We start from the raw sequence: 22,627 nt of genomic DNA, 5'->3' as shown, positions 1-22,627 counted from the left end.
TAAATAAAAAATAATTCATTTCTAATTCTCACTAGAAGGATTGAAATTAAACAGTAGCAGATGAATTGGGCAGGCATGGAATACTAAATAGAAACTGGCAAATGAAATAATCCAGCTATTTGCTTTTACAATGAAAATGAGAATTGATTCTGCACTGAGAGATAGAAGTAAAAGGACCAAGAGTTTTGAAAAAAGCCTTCTCCACCAAAAGAGCAAAATAGCACTCAGTGGCATTGCATTGTTAACAAAATTTCTTTATCAGAAACTATAATTTAATATTTAAGTATCTAATTTACATGTGACAAGGTATCATATTCAAAAAATTAAATGCAACTAGAAAACTATTAACCACTAAAAACAATACTAAACACAACCCAAACATTTATAGGAAAGCAATAGCTAGAATTTGAATTGGAAAAAATGTTTCATCATATTTGGCTCATTAAACAAAGCATCCATTATAGCTTGGAAAAGAGCATCTCTTCTAATTCATCAAAAGTTTACCCTTTACAGCATGAATAACATTTAAAGATAGTTTCATTAACTGTATATGCACACGTGTGTATATATATTGTGAGACATACACTCGTGTGTTCATTTAAAGATATTGTATCTACCGATAACTGGCTGAACTTTGGAAGGTGCTGAAATCCACATTTCTACGTGTCCTTTGACCCATTTAATAATGTCTTTTTAAAAACAGAAATTACATAAAATACTCTGTTTTTTATTAACTGAATATTTTCTTAAGCATAATAATAGACAGTGAAAGAATTGCACTTATTATAAAGGTACAGTAAAATGTTAGATTGCAGCTCAGCCATGAAAGATCAGGGACTGTAGGACAGATGATAAATTGTGCATTATATGCAAAGATAATGGTGGCCAGTGAAATTAAAATGAGAGCAACTAGTTACAGAACAAACAGGGGATAACAGAAGAAAACATGCACTACTCCTACTTTAATGCAAAACTAATTTCTCCCAGGAAACCAACCCTTTGACTTCTCTTATACAAAGAAATGGGTTCTGCACCCCTGGCAACACAGTAGACTTGGACTTCTGTATTCAAATGCTAGTTCACTGTCTCTGAGCGTGCTGCTCCAGTGTCATCTCCATAAGCTGCCCTTGACATTCTGGAGCAACTACAATATTACAGTCTCTTTGTCAGGTTTCATTGAGCCTCAATATTCCCTTCAGTTCCGTATAAATATGGTCCATTATTCATCTTCTTCTGGTTCCTGTGGTAACACAGATATTTCTTCCTTCAAGCAATCACTGAAGAATTTGAGGATTGTGCTGTAGAGATGATACTTGCTTTTCTCAGATACATTATGACCTTCATCTGGGTAGACCTAAGATATTGAGGAGAAAGAAGATTTCAAATTATCCAAGAAACTATTGTCACTCGCATTCATTTTCTGAGCCCCAATGGCATGGAAACTTTGAATAATAATATCTGACCAAAATCACACCTAATTCAACTCTTAAGTTCTTCATGCTAAATTTTTAAAACAATTGTAATCATGTCAATTACTATTTGGTATTTAAATTAGAATGTGTTGGCCATAAAAGGTAGACTTTTTCAAGTTTATGTTGACTAAGATGAACTAACCTTTCCCCTAGCTTGACTAAACTGGACAGTTTCTTTTTGACTATAGGCCCTTGGGCCCTCCTCCCCTTTTTAGGAGTATTTAGTTTAGAAAACTTTCCAGCTCTTTATTTAAAGGGCATTGAGGTCAGTCTCTGTGTTCTTTGCAGTAGTTTTTCATAAGGTCTTCCTTGCATGTTTAACGCTATCTGGTGCAATTATTACTTTGACAATGCCCTTTCCAAGGTAAACACAATTTTACTGTTTCTAAAATACAAATACAAAATAAAATTATTATCCCATTAATTCCTGAGTACAAAAGTACAAATGGTGCCTCATTGCCCTTTGAATAAAACTCCATATTCCTCAATAATGCTTATGGAATGACCTGACATATGTTTATCTGTATATCTTCGTCTTTCATTATCCTAAACCTGGTAGTTTGTGTTTTAAAGAGGTTGAACAACTTTTGGTTCTTCTGAATGGTAAGAAATTTAAATGACTTTATTTTTTCCTTTTATGATTCCTATATCAGACTGGAACCTCCTTGATAGTGTAAAGTATGTCTTCTTACCCATAGAGCAGAGTGACCACTGTAATGTCCTTGATAAATATGTATTAAATATATGAATGCACAGGTGTCAATGGTAGTGCAAATGGCCTTTTATCCTCTCTTCTTTACGTATATTTCCCCAAATATTTTTATCCACTATTTATTATGAGAATTATAATAAATTCTCATAGTTAATAATAAATTGATAATAATAAATTCTCATATTTAATAATAAAGACGAAGGAAAAAGACAAAAGGAACAAGAAAAGGAAGAAAGGAACAACAAAAGGAAGAAAAGACAAAAGGAACAAGAAGGGAAGTAGAAACTTGTGACTTTTAAAAGAATTCAATATCTGGGATATGAATAAGTTTGAGAGGAAAATGACAATTTAGAAAGGATTTACACAATTCACTTGTAAAGCATGAGCTCATTCACATTCCCGGTCTAATTAGGAACAGAGAACACAATCTTTGGTACCTAAAAAACATATTAAAAAATAATAGTATGGAGAACGGAATAATAGAGAAGCTGTGTTGTGTATCTCACAAGTGAAAAAACACAGCAGGAAAACACATTCTTCTAAGAAAGTAGCTTACCTGCATAGTATAATTCACTCCAGCTTTTATTAGGTGCTTGATTAATTCTGCTGAGTGTTGGAAATGAACTTTTGCTGCAAGAAATCAAATTATGATATTTGAAGAAACACATTACTTGTATCAGAACTTTTTCATATTATTTTTCAAAGAGATTCAGTATTTTATTTTACATACATTGCATATTTAAAAGACTTATATCTGGTTGGGCACAGTGGCTCACGCCTGTAATCCCAGCACTTTGGGAGGCCAAGGCGGGTGGATCACAAGGTCAGGACGAGACCATCCTGGCTAACACGGTGAAACGCCGTCTCCACTAAAAAATATAAAAAATTAGCCGGGCGTGCTGGCAGGCGCCTGTAGTCCCAGCTACTCAGGAGCCTGAGACAGGAGAATGGCGTGAACCCGGCAGGTGGAGCTTGCAGTGAGCCGAGATCGCGCCACTGCACTCCAGCCTGGGGAACAGAGTGAGACTCTGTTTCCAAACAAAAACAAAAACAAAAACAAAAATTATATCTGGTTTTAGGTAGAAAGCTGGTAAATATAATGGTAAAACTTTGAGCTTCACTCTGTTAAAAGAAAAAAAAAGCAAAACTGTAGCTACAACTAAGTCCTACTTACTCTACAGAATGGTGTTTAGATTTACTTTACTGGATATTATTTATTATTCCTAATGGCACACATATTTTTATAAATTTTATAAAATTTATAAAAATTTTAACATGGCAAATGTCTTTTCTGGATATTTATACAGGAAACCAGCTCTCTATTTCATTTCGAAGATTACTAGGGCACAGTCTCAGTTGGATACTGGCATTCTGCTTTATTATCCAAATTAGAAAAGAATATCCCATACTGAGAAAACAGAATACACATCTCATTATACAAGGGCTATTTAGTATAGAGAATACCGGTTACTCTTGCTTTCTTTTATCTTCCTTCTGCTTGAATCTAAGATCCAAAATTCTGAAGTAAGCAGCCCAATAGCCCTGGGTTTGGTAGCGATGAAGATTTGGTGCACTCAAGTTTCTTTCTGTAGCAGTTTGCTCACATTCTGTCTGGGGTGTTCCTTCCTGTAGTTTATGTATCTTCAAATTTCTGTAACTAATGTTTAAGCTGACTTTTTTTTTTTTCTTTTTAAGACAGAGTCTCGCTCTGTCGCCCAGCCTGGAGTGCAGTGGTGCAATCTCGGCTCACTGCAACCTCTGCCTCCTGAGTTCAAACGATTCTCCTGCCTCAGTCTCCTGAGTAGCTGGAATTACAGGCGTGCATCACCATACTCAGCTAATTTTTGTATTTCCAGTAGAGACGGGGTTTCACCATGTTGGTCAGGCTGGTCTGAAACTCCTGACCTCGTGAGCTGCCTGCCTCTGTCTCCCAAAGTGCTGGGACTACAGGCGTGAACCACCGCGCCCAGCCTAAGCTAACATTTTTAATTGTCATTGCAAAGCTAGAGCAGCCTTATCAATAGTTTAAGCTTCTTTAATGCCTTAACTCTAGAATGTTGAATAATCAGACCACACAGCAGATAATGTAAAATGGCAGACAATCATTTAAACCTATTTAAAAACTAGATAGTCAAGATCTTTTTCAACATCTTCCTATGGCACTTAATGGGAAAATGACCTTGTCGTTGCTACATAAGTACAAACTGCTCTATAAATGTAAGCTTTTAGAAATGCTAATTAAAAAGGTCAATGACAGAGGTAATGTGATCCCTTATTTCTCCGTATGGGTACAGCTGAAAATAAATGTGCAAATGGATTTTTCCAGTTGGATTTTTTTTTCTGCTTAGTTTCTAGTGCAAAGTTCATTGATATTTGTTGCTATTTGTCTGTTTGCGATAGCTAAAAGGGAACATTACAGGTTTGACTGGTTGAATTCTTTAGCTGGTCATTTTTGAAGATAATATTAATAGTAGTGGTGTAACAGTGTCATGACTGAGCACTCATAATTAACCAAGCCCATATAGGTTGTGTGGTGTATGTGTGCGCCTGTGTATGTGTGTGCCTGTGTGTATGTGCCTGTGTGTGTGCGCACCTGTGTGTGTGTGCCTGTGTGTGTGTGTGCCTGTGTGTGTGCCTGTGTGTGTGCCTGTGTGTGTGTGCCCCTGTGTGTGTGCTCATACACATTCACAGGTGCATATTCTCTGAAGTGACCGGGGCTGAACCTCTGCTTGTATTTTATTAGATGGGTGAAGCGCCAGACTTGTGACTGAGTGAGTCAGATAGAACATTGTGATTTACCTTTATAGCTACAACATATTGACAGAGAAATTTGAAATAGCACTAATATATTAGTCCAGCATGATGGGTAGATGTAAAATAATTTAACCTTGAATATAATTTATTCACATGAATAAGCCTTCAGGGCACAGTGAATAAAAGGCTCAATACATGGATTCAAATCTCCTTCCTACTAATCAATTGTGTCTACAGTTTTTGGGAAGTTCTATCATTTCTTAATATTTATTTTCCCAATCTGTTAAATAAAAGTAATAATATCTACTATTCCTTGTTTGCGAGAAGAACAAATAAGATAATATTAAATTCTTTTAGCGCATTTTCTGACATACAATGAGTACTGAATTGCTATTTATTTTTATTACTGTTGATATATATGTTAGATCTTAATACCTCAGAACAACATCCAAATGTCCTTCAAAATTTTTATGCTCGCCTTCATCCAACACTGGTACTGTATCATCTACATCTTTCTTTAATAGACTATTAATGGTATTTTTGTTTTAAATTTTCAGAACAGTTGCAAAGATAGTGCAGAGTTCCTGGATACCCGTTCTCCAGTTTCCCCCATTGTTAACATGTTACATTATTATACACTTTGTCGCAAATAGAAACTAAGACTCATATACTACCATTAACTAAACCCGCTCATTGTTAACATGTTACATTATTATATACTTTGTCGCAAATAGAAACTAAGACTCGGCCGGGCGCGGTGGCTCAAGCCTGTAATCCCAGCACTTTGGGAGGCCGAGGCGGGCGGATCACAAGGTCAGGAGATCGAGACCACAGTGAAACCCCGTCTCTACTAAAAATACAAAAATTAGCCGGGCGCGGTGGCGGGCGCCTGTAGTCCCAGCTACTCAGGAGGCTGAGGCAGGAGAATGGCGTGAACCCGGGAGGCGGAGCTTGCAGTGAGCCGAGATCGCGCCACTGCACTCCAGCCTGGGCAACAGCGTGAGACTCCGTCTCAAAAAAAAAAAAAAAAAAAAAGAAACTAAGACTCATATACTACCATTAACTAAACCCGCTTTATTTGGGGTCCACTAGTTTTTCTTGTTGGTGTTCTTGTTGTTGTTTTCTTGTGTTACCTTTCTGTTTCAGGGTTCCATTCACAATCCCACATTATAGTTAGACATCATGTCTTTTTAACTTCCTCTGGTCTATGAGACTTTCTCAGACTTTTTTTTTTTTTTTTTTTTTTTTTTTTTGATTACCCCAACAGTTCTGAGGGGTAGTGGCTGGATATCTGATAGAATTTTCCTCATTTAGATCTGCCTGATGTTTTTCTCATGGTTAGACTGGTGTTATATATGGGCTTGGAGTATTAAACCATGGAGGTAAAGTGCTGTCCCCACTACATCATATCAAGGGCATTTAATAATAGTAATGACATGACTTGTCACTGCTGATGTGATGTTTGTCAAATTTCTCCACTGTAAAGTTCCTCTTTCTCTCCCTTTCCGTATAGTATCCTTGAAGCTAATCATTCAGTGGAACCCACTCTAAAGACGAAGGAGTTAAGTTCAAGATTTAGGAAATATTGATTCAAGACTTTCACTTTCTTGGCTCACTTGCCAGATGGCCTTGGATAAATCTGTTTCCTTTTGGAAATTGATTTTTCTCATCCATGAATGGAGCTATAAATATTCAGCCGTCTGTTGTAAAATATCACAGAGGATAATAAAATATAGATTCTTTGGTCCCTAAGAGTGTCATGTAAATATAAAGTGATATTATTTATTACTACTAACATCAATCACATCCACCTCCAAGGTTTAAAGTGATGAAAAAATGAGAGATGGTATAAAAGTACCTTTTTAAAGTTTTTGTTTTAAGTTCATTTAAGCGGGTAACCTCATTAGAATTTCATCTCAGTGTGTGCATGTTTTTGGTTTCTGTTTTCCAGGTTGGTTTCCATTGTAGATGTGCTGAATAACACTGTAACCATAGTCGCCAGACACAAGTGCCTTTTTAAATTAAAATTAAATAAAATCAATTCAGTTCCTCAGTCACACTAAACACAGTATGGCCACAAGTGGCCGGTGACTACTCTTTGAGCAGCGTTGATAAAGTATTTCCATCATTACAGGGAATTTGATTGGACAATGCTGATATTTGAGGCGTAGCCTCTTCTCCTCTTATCTCTGAATTCTTTTTTCCTACCTCCTATCATGTATCTGATTCTTTGTGTGACTCTCTGCTCCCTTCTTCAGAAGGTTTACAGGGCTTCCTCTAAGCAAGTCCTTAGATGTATCCCTTTGTAAAAGGTCATACCCTATCAAACAACAGCAGCAAGTATAATACTTACTGTCAGCGGTGCCATGAATTATTAATATATTTTCTTCTTTCAAGCCATGAATATTATGTAGCACACTGGCTGCCTATAAAGGAAAATACAAATATCTGTACCTATAGATCTAAATAAGCAATTGAACTGAATTTTTAGAACAAAAATACTCCTCTTTCTTTGTTATTTTCAAATTAGTTACCTGGTAAGTGCTTTCTTCCTTAGATGGCATCCCAAGGTATCTTTCAGAGAAAGCTGAGGCTGTGACCCAAGAAAACAGACATTCAAGAACAAACTAAAAACTATTTGACTAGCATATTTCATTAATTTCTTCATTTTACATTTAATTGTCATGCTTTAGTAAAATCAACTGAATCAAGGAGGAGATAAACAGCTCAAAACAGGCTCTAATAACATATGATAAATGAGCTCAATTGAACTATTCTAAATTAGGCTTTTGTTTTCCACAAATCAATACATTATATTAGGTCAGTCTGTAGAAAGTACTCACCATACAATTTTAAGTCTGTGATAGGTGCAACCACTGATCCACATTTAAAGAGCTTTTCATCTGATTTTAAGATCATTGATGCAATATAGCCACCATAACCCTAGGGGAGAAATATATATATATATATATATATATAAAACACACACATACATATTTATATATAACAACTGTGCCTGGAGATATTTTTAGCTTTTGATCAATGTTTGGTACTGTACATCATATCAGAATGTCTCAGATTTGGAAAAAAACAAAGCTAAAATCATTTTGTGCAATTAAAATGTTTGAACATTTGTTTAAATTGTTATATAACAGCTATTTTAATAAGTCTTAAAATATGAAATTAATTACATCACCAAATGTCAAATATTTGCTCCATGATTTCATACTACACATCTGGAAATTGCCCCAAATAATTTGAGGTTAGGGAAATAAAGCACTTATTAAATCACATATATTTTTCCCCTAATTTTATATCTATATATATTTAATAAAATAGTGAAATAATGGTGATTATGTAGAATTAAAAAATACGAATGATATTTTGAAAATATACCACCAAAAATATAGATTGTTTTAATTTCTTATAGGATTCAGAACATGTCACCCCAAAATAAGGCTGCAATCAGACTATTTCACCGTCTATAAAGGAAATTTATAGACGTTTTCAAGGGTTTCTCTTTCTCTCTCTTTCTCTCCCTCTCCTTCTGCACCAGGAAGAGAAGAATAACTACATCACTGAAGACTCAATAAAAGGAGAAGGAATTGACTTAAGTATACATAACAAACTTTGCTTGTGTTTTGCTTTTCCTGGCCATCTCTCTTAACAAAGCCTTTCCCCACATCCTTATTCCTTTGTTTCAGAGAATGATAGTGTTTGCATCTGAGGTCTAAGACAGTTCTTTGAGATCTGCTCTAGAGATCTGCCCATTTTTCTTGGTTCTGTCCCATCAAGGAGGTATTTATGTTATTAAGCTTCTGTTTTTCTGTTGTTCGGTTGTTGTTTGTTGTTTGGAGTCTCCCTCTGTCGCCCAGGCTGGAGTACAGTGGTGAGATCTCCGCTCACTGCAAGCTCCGCCCCCTCTGTTCACGCCATTCTCCTGCCTCAGCCTCCCGAGTAGCTGGGATTGCAGGCGCCTGTCACCACGCCCGGCTAATTTTTTGTATTTTTAGTAGAGATGGGGTTTCACCGTGTTAGTCAGGATGGTCTCGATCTCTTGACCTCGTGATCCACCTGCCTCCACCTCCCAAAGTGCTGGGATTACCGGCGTGAGCCACCGTGCCCGCTTGTTTTTCTCTTGTTAATCTGCCTTTTGTTAAGTGAATCTTGGCAAAAAACTCATGAAGAGTAAAGGAGAAAATTTTCTTCTCCTCTATATTTCACACAACTAAGTGTTGGAAAGCAATGGGATATAATGAATAATGTTCCCAGATAGATGAGTTAAATTATTGTTTGAGTTTAATTTTGAATACCCTGTTGAAATGTTTTTTAATAAATCAAGATGTCCAGTTTTCTTTTGTAGCCCATTATCTGACTAGAAAAGTTCCAGAGGAGATTTTAATAATTACAGTAATGCTGAAAAAAGGAAATGACCTACTGTGTTATCTGTTTTAGAAATTAATTTTCAGCCCTACTCTCAGTAATGTACTTTATGCTATTGGAAATCAGAACATCTTGGGAGGTATTAAAAAATATTAATATTCAGTCCTCAATCTCAGAAATTCTGATGAAGTTTGTTCATGATGAGGTCTACTTTTGAAAGATTTTCAGATGACTCAAGTGTGGTCCAGGTTATAGTTTTATTGTCATTGTCACTAAACTCTTGAAGTAAGAAATAATTTCATTTGTGTGTATTTGGAGCATCATGTAAAAATTGGTACATAAAAGTTCAAAATGCAGTCATTATTACTGAATGGACTGAGATAACATATATTGTTCTGGTACTGGAATATTTAGGTAGTACTCAGAAGCTTGAGCAAAGCTCTAACTAAAGGAAATTAGTAACTAAAGGAAAGAAAATTATCATTTATAGATACAAGCCACCTCAAAGTGCCCTTGCTCATTCTCATTGAGAGAGACAGCCTTAGGCCAGCAACATTTGGAAGTAGCACATTTTAAATGTTACCTTAGGTAGATAAATGTATTAACCTACCTAAGAAAGAAGAATAAAAGGGTGGGGAAGCTATGCAAAGCAAGAAAATAAATAACTAAAGGCTGAATATCCTTTATCTGAAATGCCTGGAGTCAGAAGTTTCAGATTTTGAATTCTTTTAAAATTTAGGGATATTTACTGATACATAATGTGTTATCTTAGGGATGAAAACTTAAGTCTAAACATGAAATTAATATACGCTTTAATATACCTTATACACACAGCCTGATGGTAATTGTATACAATATTTTTAGTAATTTTGTGCATGAAACAGCTTTGACGGCATTTTTGACTGTGACCCATCACATAGGGTCAGGTGTAGAATTTTCCATGTGTGGCATTATGTCAGTGCTCAAAACACTTTGGATTTGGAGCATTTCAAATTTCAGATTTTCAGATTAGGTACATTGAACCTGTATCATAAAGCAAAAGTGGAAACAGCTCTTGAAAGTCTTGGCCCTAGAGGGAGCATTTCCAGTATATTGTTCCTAGTTCTCTGTCATAAAGATGGGCGAAGCCTGTTGCAGCCAAGAGATTTCAAGTATTTCCCGTAGGCAAGACTCTTCCAATAGTGAGGAATGCATCACACATCTTAGTTGATGCATGCAACTTTTCTGGTTCTATTAACAATACCATGATAGCCAAACAAACTTTCAGCTGATTATGATCTGTTTGTTTATATAACCTGAAAACATTGACAGAATCGTTGTATATCTGAATAATGAATATTCCAGTCCATAAAAGCATATGGTACATTTAAATGATACATGTAAGTTGACATTATATGCTTTTGCTGTTTTATTTTATTTATCTCAGTTTCACATGTCTCTCATAGCCTGATTATCTCTAGGAATCAAGAATACTGCCTTCCAAAGGAGGGGTGGATCCCAGAACAATGCTTCTTAACTTGTAAGTTAATTCAAATCACTTGAGAGTGTTGTGAGCATACAGATTCAAGTTCAGTAGACCTGGGGTGGGACCTAAGATTTTGCATTTTTAATAAACTTCAGGGGACCGCTATGCTGCTGATCTATATTACATACAGCAAGTTATTACTGCATAATTGTATAATAAAGATGCCTACCGGAAACATCTTCTTAGTTCTAGCCAACATTCCCTAGATGAGTGAAGCTTTAAAAAAAAAAAAAAGTGCCAGTGCTCCCCCCACCCACATTCAGTCACAATCTGTGGAGAATGGGCACCTGATGGATCTCCCCATATGATTCTTCAGTGAAACCAGGATTGTAAATTATTGCTAGCTATACAAGAAGTTATATTTTACTATTTTTGTAATTATGAAAATTTGGCATTTAATGAAGTCAAATATTTTTTAAGTCTTAATGATAAATGATAAAAGCTGTTGAATAAAATTATATTTATAGCATTTAAAATTGAACCACAAATGCTTCTTTGATTTTTAAACAAAAATCAACACTGGCAGAAATTAGAATGATTTTTTTTTTTTTTTTTTTTTTTTTTTTTTTTTTTTTGACATGGTCTCGCTCTATCACCCAGGCTGAAGTACATGGCACAATCTCTGCTCATTGCAACCTCTGCCTCCCGGGCGCAAGCAATCCTCCCACTTCAGTCTCCTGAGTAGCTGGGATCACAGCTGCGTACCACCATGGCCAGCTAATTTGTGTATTTATTTGTACAGATAGGTTTTGCCATGGTTGCCCAGGCTGGTTTTCAACTCCTGGGCTCAAGTGATCCACTCCCCTCGGCCTCCCAAAGAACTGGGATTACAGGTGTGACTCACCAGCCCCAGCTGAAAATAAATTAAATTTTAATGGTTCGCCTTCCTCTCACCCGTTTTATACGTATTCACAGAATGCAAGAGTATATCACAAAAGAGTTTTTGGAAAATTTACTTCAGAAGAGGGCAAAAATAAGATATAATTTCTAGGTCGTGCTTTCAACTTTCAAAACAATGCATATCATCAGGTAGATTAAAAAATGGGAATCACCATATTGTCTGTAGTAAATTAGAGGCTATTTTTGATTTAATAAAGATCAAAAACTTCCATCATCAGTGGAGGCTGCTCTGTTTTCATTGTGTATTTTATTGGTCTCCCAGTGATCAGATTTTGCTATTCATTAAATTGTTCTGTCATTCCCATTTGCCAAGCATTTTAGCATTACTGCCAAATTTTAACAAGTTTATGTTATTTTAAAATTTAATTTAGTACACCTAAAATATAGGAATGTTTCCTTAGAATTTTCCTTCTTAAAAGAAATATACCCATGATGTAGGAAACTACATTCAATAGATAGAAAGACTTGGAGAAGCAGAGGTGGGGTCTGCAATGCCATTTACTCAAAATTTATGTTTGCAGTGGCCCCAGGTTTTCAAATCATCTTTAAATGACTTTATGAATATAGTAAAAGGGATACACTGACAGACTGGGATTTAAAAGGAGCTTATTTCGGCTCGGCATGGTGGCTTAAGCCTGTAATCCCAGCACTTTGGGAGGCTGAGGCCAGTGGATCACGAGGTAAAGAGTTGGAGACCAGCCTGGCCAGCATGGTGAAACCCTGTCTCTACTAAAATTACAAAAATTAGCCAGGTGTGGTGGCGTAATCCCAGCTACTCAGGACACTGAGGTAGAATTGCTTGAACATGGGAGGCAGAGGCTGCAGTGAACTGAAATCGCGCAGCTGAACTCCAGCCTGGGCAACTGAGCAAGACTCCATCTCAAAAAATAAAAATAATAAATAAATAAATACATAAAGAGGTGATTTGTGCGAACTTGTGTAATTCTTTCTGAACCACTTCACTTGTGGTACACCATGAATTAATTTGAAATAAAGAATTTTATAAATACAAGATAAATTTTATGACACTATATTATTTTGCATTAAAACTATTAATTCGCTTAACATAATCATTCACCTTTTATCACAATACTTATAATCCTGCCTTGAAGCAGGATCTTAATCCTTCCTCAAGGAGGCAGGATCTTAATTCTACGGATAATGTATACTGAAGTTTTAAACCTTAGAAGTGACTGGAGCTGGTCTCAAACACTGAGAGGCCCTCCCTCAATTGGAAAGATACAAAACTTTAAATAACAAATAATTATCTCCCTAAGTAAAGTTTTAAGCTTTCATATTCATTTACATTTTTAAATTTCTTTTGTTTTCCCTAGATAGCCATAGTTTTTTTTTTTTTTTTTTTTTTTTTTCTGTCGCCCAGGCTGGAGTGCAGTGGCGCGATCTCGGCTCACTGCAAGCTCCGCCTCCCGGGTTCACGCCATTCTCCTGCCTCAGCCTCCCGAGTAGCTGGGACTACAGGCGCCCACAACCGCGCCCGGCTAATTTTTTGTATTTTTAGTAGAGACGGGGTTTCACCGTGGTCTCGATCTCCTGACCTTGTGATCCGCCCGCCTCGGCCTCCCAAAGTGCTGGGATTACAGGCGTGAGCCACCGCGCCCGGCCATAGTTCTTATCTCCTTATATTGCCTTCTCTTAGTTCAAACATGATCTCCTAGTGATACCTTTCCTTACTTCCAATCTAAATTTGCCACATTAGCTCTAATCCTGGCCTCCTTATTTATCTCTCTTCTTCATTTTTTTGGAATCAAACTCTCACCACCTGACATTTTATGTATTTCACCAATTATGTTTAGTTTACATGTTTTCCATATAGCTCTTCTCACTGAACTAAATTCAATAAAGAAAGACTTTTCTTCTGTTCTCTGACCACTGTATTTCCAACACTTCAAAAAAAGTGCGGGGCACACAGTGCACATCCAGTAATGTTTGCTGGATGAATTAATTTTTGGTAATTACAGTTATGTCAGTTCTAAAAAAATGTTTATAAGCCAAACTTAATTTCAATTCTTGTGATAACCTTTTTTTTTTTTTTTTTTTTTTTTTTTTTTTTTTTTCGAGACAGAGTTTTGCTCTTGTTGCCCAGGCTGGAGTGCAGTAGCATGAATTGGACTCACTGCAACCTCCGTCTACTGGGTTCAAGTGATTCTCCTGCCTCAACCTCCTGAGTAGCTGGGATTACAGGCACTCGCCACCACACCCAGCCAATTTTTGTTCTTTTTTTTAGTAGAGATAGGGTTTCACCATGTTGGCCAGGCTGGTCTCGAACTCCTGACCTCAAGTGATCCACCCCCTCCACCCCCCTCAGCCTCCCAAAATGATGGGATTACAGGCATGAGCCACTGCTCCCAGCTGTGATTACTGTTTTTAAGGAAGCTATGTCAATAACATTTTGCTTCTAGGAGTTTTGTTTTATATTTAGCACTTACACAGAATTCTTAAAAGAAAAAAAAAATAAAATTATTATATATTAAATGAGGTTAGGTCCTGAGGATAATTATTCAAACTAAAGTGGCTTAATGTCTTCAATCAAGTCATACTCATAATTACTAAGTAATAAACACATGGCCAGTTAAAAGCTACATATGTTATTATCATAACCTTTCCATTATCCCAACAAGCTAGTTAGAAAATAACACTGAGAAAATGACACCATTTACAATAAAAATTAAAACACACAAATAATAAGCAATACTTAGAAATAAAAACAGTAGGAAAGAAATTTGGCATATTTTAAGAAAGCTGTAAAATTCTACTAGGGTATATAAAAAAAAGAAAAGAAATGTACTGTGCATATTGTCTGACTCAGATGAAAGTTACACCTTGTGACTATTTTAATTCTTAAATTATTATAACTGTTGAAACACATTTTAATTAAAAAAATTCCAGTTGAATATTTGGGGGAATTTGAAAAAAACAAAGACAATAGGACAGGTGAGCCAAGAATATTTTCAAAGAGAGAAGAGTGAAAATGTCTTTTAAAAATATTAAAATGAGTTATAATGAAGCATGTTATAATTGAAAGACTGTAAGATTAGCATGAGAACAGAAAGACAGAATTCAACAGAAATAAACCCTGAAATGAATGAGAACTTAATACTTAGTGGGTATCACTGTTAATGATTTTTATTTAGTCAACCAATGGAGCTAGGAAACTGGCTAGCTCTTTGAAACTATATAAATAAATTCTCACCATCCATCACAAGTGCTATGCATCTCTCTCATCTCTATTAAACTCAGATAAATAAAGAGAAAACATAATGAATACTCATTTAGCCTTTTGATAGAAACAGGACATCTAAATAATAAAATCACTGGAAGAAATTACCCAAGAAAGCATTTGAGAATGTGGGGAAAAGAAAGAGAGATCAGCCTGTTACTGTGTCTATATAGAAAGAAGTAGACATAAGAGACTCCATTTGGTTCTGTATTTGAGATGCTGTTAATCTGTGACCCTACCCCCAACCTTGTCCTTGCAAGAGACATGTGCTGTGGTGACTCAAGGTTTAATGGATTTCGGGCTGTGCAGGATGTGTCTTTGTTAAACAAGTGCCTGAACGCAGCTTGCTGGTTAAAAATCCTGCCCGTCCCTGGGCAATGGAACATCTCTGTGTGAGACCAGATTGTATGTTCTGTTTACTGAGATAGGAGAAAACCGCCTTACGGCATAAGGTGGGACTTGCTGGCGGGACTTGCTGGTGCAATGCTGCTAAGAGGTTTATGGAGATGTTTACATATGCATATCGAGGCACAGCATTTTCCTTTGAACTTACTCATGTCACAGAGATCTTTGTCCATATGTCTTACTGCTAATTTTCTCCCTAAAGTGATCCTGTTGTCCTGCCACTCCCTTATCTTTAAGATGGTAAAGAATTATCAATAAATACTAACGGAACTCAGAGACGGGTGCTGGCGTGGGTCCTCTGTATGCTGAGCGCCGGTCCCCTGGGCCCACTTTTTCTTTCTCTATACTTTGTCTCTGTGTCTCATTTCTTTTCTCAAGTCTCTCGTTCCACCTAACGAGAAACACCCACAGGTGTGGAGCGGCAGGCCACCCCTTCAGAGAAGAGTTTGCCATGTTTTAGAACTTCAGTTTTTTGACTCATCATATGCAAATTTTAACAAAAATTCCAGAAGCTGAAGAAATATTTTAAACAAGTGTGAACAGAGACTGCTACCTTTAATATAGCAAAATCTTAGTATGTCAACAAGAAAACAAATATATATGTTAATATATACCAGAAGTCAACATAAACTAAGCATGTATAATGGGTAAATAGACAATCCAAAAAGAGACATATAAAATGGTTAATAAATATACAATTTATTTTATTTAAAAGTGTATAATTCTAATGTGATGAAGCAACAGAAATGAGATTTATCCTCCCACATGAAATGACTAAAAATATAGACAAAATATATGAAAGAGAAGTTTTTAAGACATTGGACATTGGGCGATGAAGGACATTGATCCCTGAATGATGAAAAACAAACACATCGATCCTAGGATTGTCACATCTTGCCACCTTGAAGAATGAAGTTGAGACATAGCAGAACTATCTGAAATGGAACATACAAAGAAATATGTGCTTTTTTTAAAAAAATTTAAAAGCATATTAGTAAGCTTGGGGCAACTTCAAGTAGCCCAATATACATCTATTTATATGAAATATAAATTTATATGAAATATAATTTATATGAAATATAGGAATATAATTTATATAAAATTATATGAATATAATAAGGCATATCACAATGAATATCACAATGAAATTCATTAAAATTAATCATAAAGAGAAATTATTAAAAGCATCTAGACAGAAGAGATGCATTGTACACAGAGGAACAAAGTTAAGAATGATGGCATATTCTTATTGAAAAAAAATGCAAACCAGAAGGTAATAAACAACTTTACAGTATAGAATAAGAAATGTCAACCTTAAATTTTTTGACCAGAAAATAATAAAATATTTAAAAGATTAAGGTGAAATAAAGACACATTAGAGCTGGAAGAATATATTACTTGTACACCTGGAGTAAAAGGTAATTTAAAGGATGTTCTTCAAGCAGAAGAAAAAGTGAGACTAGGTGAAATCTGTATCTACACAAAGAAATGATGAACACTGAAATTGGAAGTTACATGGGTAAATATATAAACATTTAAACACTGAATTTAAATTTGTTTAAAAATAACTCACTTTTAGGCTGGGTGCAGTGGCTCATGATTGTAATCCCAGCACTTTGGGAGGCCGACGCTGGTGGATCACCTGAGGTCAGGAGTTTGAGACCAGCCTGGCCAACACGGTGAAACCCCCATCTCTACTAATAATACAAAAATTAGCTAGGAGTGGTGGCCCACACCTGTAATCCCAGCTACTGGGGAGGCTGAGGCAGAAGAATCGCTTGAACTCGGGAGGTGGAGATTGTAATGAACCGAGATCACACCATTGCACTCCAACCTGGGCCACAGAGCGAAACTCTGTCTCAAAAAAATAAAATAAAATAAAAATAAAAATAACTGACTTTTAAAGGCAAAAATTATAACATTGTATTTTGGGATTTATAACATGTAGCATAAAATGTATGATAACTATGGCGTAAAGGTTGGAAATAGAGAAACAGAAGTATACCACTGTAGAGCTCATACACACACACACACACACACACACACACACACAGTTGCCCTCCTCTGATATATCCAATTTCATATATATGTACATATATAAATATACATATATATGTATATATACACGTGTACATGGATATATACAATATGTATGTGTATATATGTACACATACATATATAAATACATACATAAATACTGGCCTGTTTACAGCTCACTACCTTGAAGAGGGAAGTAAAATAATAATATCACAGGAGGACAACTTTAAATAGTTAAAAATATACATTATAAGCAACAAAGGAAACATCAAAATAATGCAAAAACCAGTTATAATTAACAAATAACAAAGCAAATTTAATTATTTGCTTTGTTATTTTAATAATTAAATTTAATAAATTTAATTATTAAAAATGCTCTTTTAATATAAAGCACACTAGACAAAATTTTAAAGAAACTAAAAGCGGAAGAAATGGAAAGTGTATGGCAAGATGATAGACCTTAATGCAACAATAACAATGATCATATTAAAAGTGAAATAGCTAAATACATTATTTAAAATCTAGAGATTTAACATGCAGAGTCTGTCAGATTGAATGAAAAAGCAGGACCCAACTCTTTGCAGCCTATAAGAAACACACTTTAAATATAAATACATAGTACATAAATATAAATACATAAATACATAAAAAGAAAAATAATAGAGTAAGATTTATAACATGTTTACAATAATCAAAAGAAAGATGGAGTGGCCGTATTAATATCTGACAAAAAATATTTCAAAGGAAGTAATATAACCAAAAATAAAATTGCCCAGGCTGGAGTGCAGTGGCACGATCTCTGCTCACTGTAACCTCCGCCTCCTGGGTTCAAGCAATTCTCCTGCCTTGGCCTCCCAAGTAGCTGGGATTACAGGTGCCTACCACCATGCCCAGATAATTTTTGTATTTTTAGTAGAGATGGGGTTTCACCATGTTGACCAGATTGGTCTTGAACTCCTGACCTCACGTAATCTGGCCACCTAAAGCGCTGGGATTACAGGCGTGAGCCACCATGCCCAGCCAAGAAGGTCATTTCTTAACAAAAAAGAGGTCAACTAATCAAGAGAAAATAATGATCCTAAGCATGTATGTATCTATACAATAAAAGAGTATGGAAATACATGAAGCCAAAACTGATAGAACTGAAAGTAGGAAAAGGCAAACAGACAATCATAGCCTTTAAATAAAAATGACAGGAAGTCGTTGTTTTGAACTAAGCTACTGAACTAAGCTCAACAGACCAGACTAAAAATCAAAATGGAGCCACTCATGCTGACTTTCCATGTCACCAAACCCAAACTGACTTGTTACTTGACCTTCCTAGAAAGCAGTAGTGAGAGGTTAACAGCCTAATTTCCCAAACAGGCCAGTTTCAATCAGCACGATAATGAAGTTTCCTCTGCTTTAATTCTAACAACAAAGTGTAACCTCAAGTGACCTGATGTTAGCCAGTTATTTTTCTACTGTTCCTGCTTTATAAGGAAAGTAACTTTGAAATGACCAATCTGCTTTTTATTTTTCGTTACTTCTTTCTTTAATTCTTTTCTATCTATAAAACCAGCCTCTTCTGCCCAGCTCATTGGGACACTTTTTCTATTTTATGGAATGAAGTGTTGCCCATTCTAGAACTGCAAATAAAGCAATTAAGATTTTTAGACTAAACTGTTGTAATTTTGCCTTATGGCATAGCCAAAGATTTCAACACCCTCTTTCATTAGCTGATAGAAAAAGTGGACAGAAAATCAGTAAAGAAACAAAAAGCTTGAATAATATATTCAATCAACTTGACTTCATTGATATTTATAGAACATTCTATGTGGTGAAACTGAGGTAAAGACTTTAAGAATAGGAAAGATTTGAATTGGAGTTTGAAAAAAGGATAAAGTTTGGATATCTAGAGGGAGAGGGAATTCCAAATTAAAGAAAGATTATGAAATAAGTTCAATTCAAATGTCTCTGCAACAAAAAATCAAATAAAACTGAACTACCTTGACAAAGCATACAGTCTGACTTAGAAATGAAAGCAGAAAACAAATGAATGTAATACATTACATACTGGTATAATAATTACAGGAAGCTACTAAAAAGTGTTCTATGAGTACACAGGAGGGAACAGTATTTGCTAGTGCGAGAGATTGAATGGATGGTTAATGTCAGGCCTCTGAGCCCAAGCCAAGCCATCGCATCTGCTCTGACTTGAACGTATATGCCCAGATGGCCTGAAGTAACTGAAGAATCACAAAAGAAGTGAAAATGTCCTGCCTCGCCTTAACCAATGATATTCCACCACAAAAGTAGTGAAAATGCCCTGCCAGGCCTTAACCGATGATGTTCCACCACAAAAGAAGTGAAAATGGCCGGTCCTTGCCTTAAGTGATGACATTACCTTGTGAAAGTCCTTTTCCTGGCTCATCCTGGCTCAAAAAGCTCCCCCACTGAGCACCTTGTGACCCCCACTCCTGCCCGCCAGAGAACAAACCCCCTTTGACTGTAATTTTCCTTTACCTACCCAAATCCTATAAAACAGGCCCAACCTTATCTCCCTTCGCTGACTCTCTTTTTGGACTCAGCCCGCCTGCAGCCAGGTGATTAAAAAGCTTTATTGCTCACACAAAGCCTGTTTGGTGGTCTCTTCACATGGATGCGCATGACAGTTAATGGAGGAAGGGACACCTGCATAGGGCTTAATAAGAGAATTCTAAAGCAATATGTAGGCTAGAGGCTGTTAGAAAAGAAGTAAAAAGGCATGAACAAAGATACTGAGGTAGAAAGGTAGAAGGCATGCTTATAATCAAAGAGATTTCAGTTAAACTATATTGCAGAAAGTGCAGTTGGAAAGAAAATAACAGTAAATACAATTGAAATATCATTAGGACCCATTTTACGTAATAGTTTCAACTTTTAGAATTTAGTGAATACTTGTGAAATATTGAAATAAAATTGCATGTAAAAAGACAAAACTTCACATCTATGCTTTTATACTGACTGAAGTTTGTCTCTTCTCTTTTCCTCTGGTATCCATGTAATAGGTTTAGAAGGTAATTAATTTAATGAATGCTTTCCTGGTGTTTACAGGACTAACATTTTAATACATAGAAAACAGGTAGTAGTATTGTCTAAAAAATATATATTGTTTGACCAAAGCATATTCTTAGAAATACTATCATTCTATTCTTTAATCACTTTACATCATTAGAGAACACTGATTAGAATGGATTAGAAAGATTTGGAACCAACCCAAATGTCCATCAATGATAGACTGGATAATGAAAATGTGGCATATACACACCATGGAATACTATGCTGCCATAAAAAAGAATGAGATCATGTTCTTGGCAGGGACATTGATGAAGCTGGAAGCCATCATTCTCAGCAAACTAACACAGGAACAGAAAACCAAACACTGCATGTTCTCATTCATAAGCAGGAGTTGAACAATGAGAACACCTGGACACAGGGAGGGGAAAATCACACACTGGGGCCTGTCATGGGGTGGGGAACAAGGGAAGGGAGAGCATTAGGACAAATATCTAATGCATGTGGGGCTTAAAACCTAGAAGACGGGTTGATAAGTGCAGCAAACCACCATGGCACATGTATACCTACGTAACAAACCTGCATATTCTGCACGTGTATCATGGTACTCAAAGTAAAATTTAAAAAAATTAAAAAATGAAAAGAATGTGCCTCACAGGCATCCCCAAATCCCAACTCCTTGTTAAACATTTCCATACTCAAAAACAAAAATTAAACTAAACAAATTATACACACAACAAAAACATTGAGCATTTTTTAAAATTTCATAATTTCAGCTTTATGGAGGTTATTTTATAAGTCATACAAATTATTTTATAAGTCATACAAGACAATTCTTCTCAGAAATATAATTGAACAAACAAAATTATATTTAGAAAAAAGAATGAAAGAGAAAAAATAATTCAAATAAATGGAAGACAGAAGAAAAATAATACGACAGATAATGGGCACATATAATGAAAACAGTAACATTTAAATTTGTCAGTAACTAGAAGAAATTTAAACGAATATAATCTTTGACTAAAACATGGAAATTGGCAAAAAGATAAAAACATATTTCTCTCCCTCTCTTTTTGTTTAAAGGGCATACCTCAATCATTAGGACAAGGACTGAAAATAATAAGATGGAAAGGCTGATATAAGCACATATCAATGAAAAAATGCTGTCATAGTAATTTTAATATAAAAATCATCTTTAATGCAAAAAATTAATAGAGATAAGCTTGGCCAATAAAAACAACAAAAGATTACGTTTATCCAGAAGATATAATGATTTTGTAGTTGCAGGACTTGAATAATAATAGCCTTAATATACACTTAGAAAAATTAACTTAATAAGGAGAACTTTATGAGTTCACATTATAAAGGGATATTTTAATGCACCTTTCTGAGGACATAGTGAAAATAAAAAGTTTATTATTTGAACATAAAAATGGATATGTTTGATTAAATGGACATACATGTAACACTAACACTTTTAGTCACACATGGAAGTTTTAAAAATGTAAACTGGTACAACCACTACGGAAAACAGTGTGGCGATTTCTTAAAGAACTAAAAGTAGAACTACCATTTGATCTAGCAATCCCACTATCGGGTATCTACCCAGAGGAAAAGAAGTCATTATATGAAAAAGCTAATTGCATATACATGTTTATAGCAGTAAAATTCATAATTGCAAAAAATTTGGAACCAGCCCACATGCCCATCAATCAACAAGTGGATAAACAAATTGTGACACACACACACACACACACACACACACATACATACACACCCCATGGAATACTGTTCAGCCATAAAAAGGAACGAAACAATGGCATTCACATCAACCTGGATGGAATTGGAGACCATTATTCTAAGTGAAGTAATTCAGGAATGGAAAACTAAACATAGTATATTCTCACTCATAAGTGAAAGCTAAGCTATGAGGATGCAAAAGCATAAGAATGATTCAATGGACTTTGGGGACTTGGGGAAAAGGGTGGGAGGTGAGTAAGGGATGAAAGACTACACATTGGGTACAATATACACTGCTTGGCTGATGGGTGCACCTAAATCTCAGAAACCACCACTAAATAACTTACTCACGTAACTAAACATCACCTAGTCCCCAAAACTCTGTTGAAATAAAAAAAAAATTAAAGAAAAAAAAATCAATTCAC

General features: G+C 35.5%; 1 protein-coding gene across 4 annotated transcripts in view; it reads right to left on the bottom strand.

Moving 5' to 3' along the window:
• Positions 1-233: 233 nt before the first annotated feature.
• DPP10 (dipeptidyl peptidase like 10) overlaps positions 234-22,627 on the bottom strand; it is a 1,406,192-nt gene continuing 1,383,798 nt past the window's right edge. For all 4 annotated transcript variants that reach the window (XM_050751763.1, XM_050751761.1, XM_050751764.1 and 1 more), the window contains 5 exons: positions 7,782-7,881; positions 7,473-7,531; positions 7,292-7,364; positions 2,741-2,814; positions 234-1,354 (listed from right to left, as the gene is read on the bottom strand). In XM_050751763.1, the coding sequence (XP_050607720.1) occupies positions 1,220-1,354; positions 2,741-2,814; positions 7,292-7,364; positions 7,473-7,531; positions 7,782-7,881 (441 nt within the window). In that variant the 3' untranslated portion in view covers positions 234-1,219. The remainder of the gene's footprint in view (positions 1,355-2,740; positions 2,815-7,291; positions 7,365-7,472; positions 7,532-7,781; positions 7,882-22,627) is intronic.

Source organism: Macaca thibetana, chromosome 12 (genome assembly GCF_024542745.1).
Source record: "Macaca thibetana thibetana isolate TM-01 chromosome 12, ASM2454274v1, whole genome shotgun sequence".
Taxonomy (NCBI): domain Eukaryota; kingdom Metazoa; phylum Chordata; class Mammalia; order Primates; family Cercopithecidae; genus Macaca; species Macaca thibetana.
Note: the sequence above shows the minus strand (reverse complement) of the source record. Positions and strands in the feature narration are given on the sequence as shown.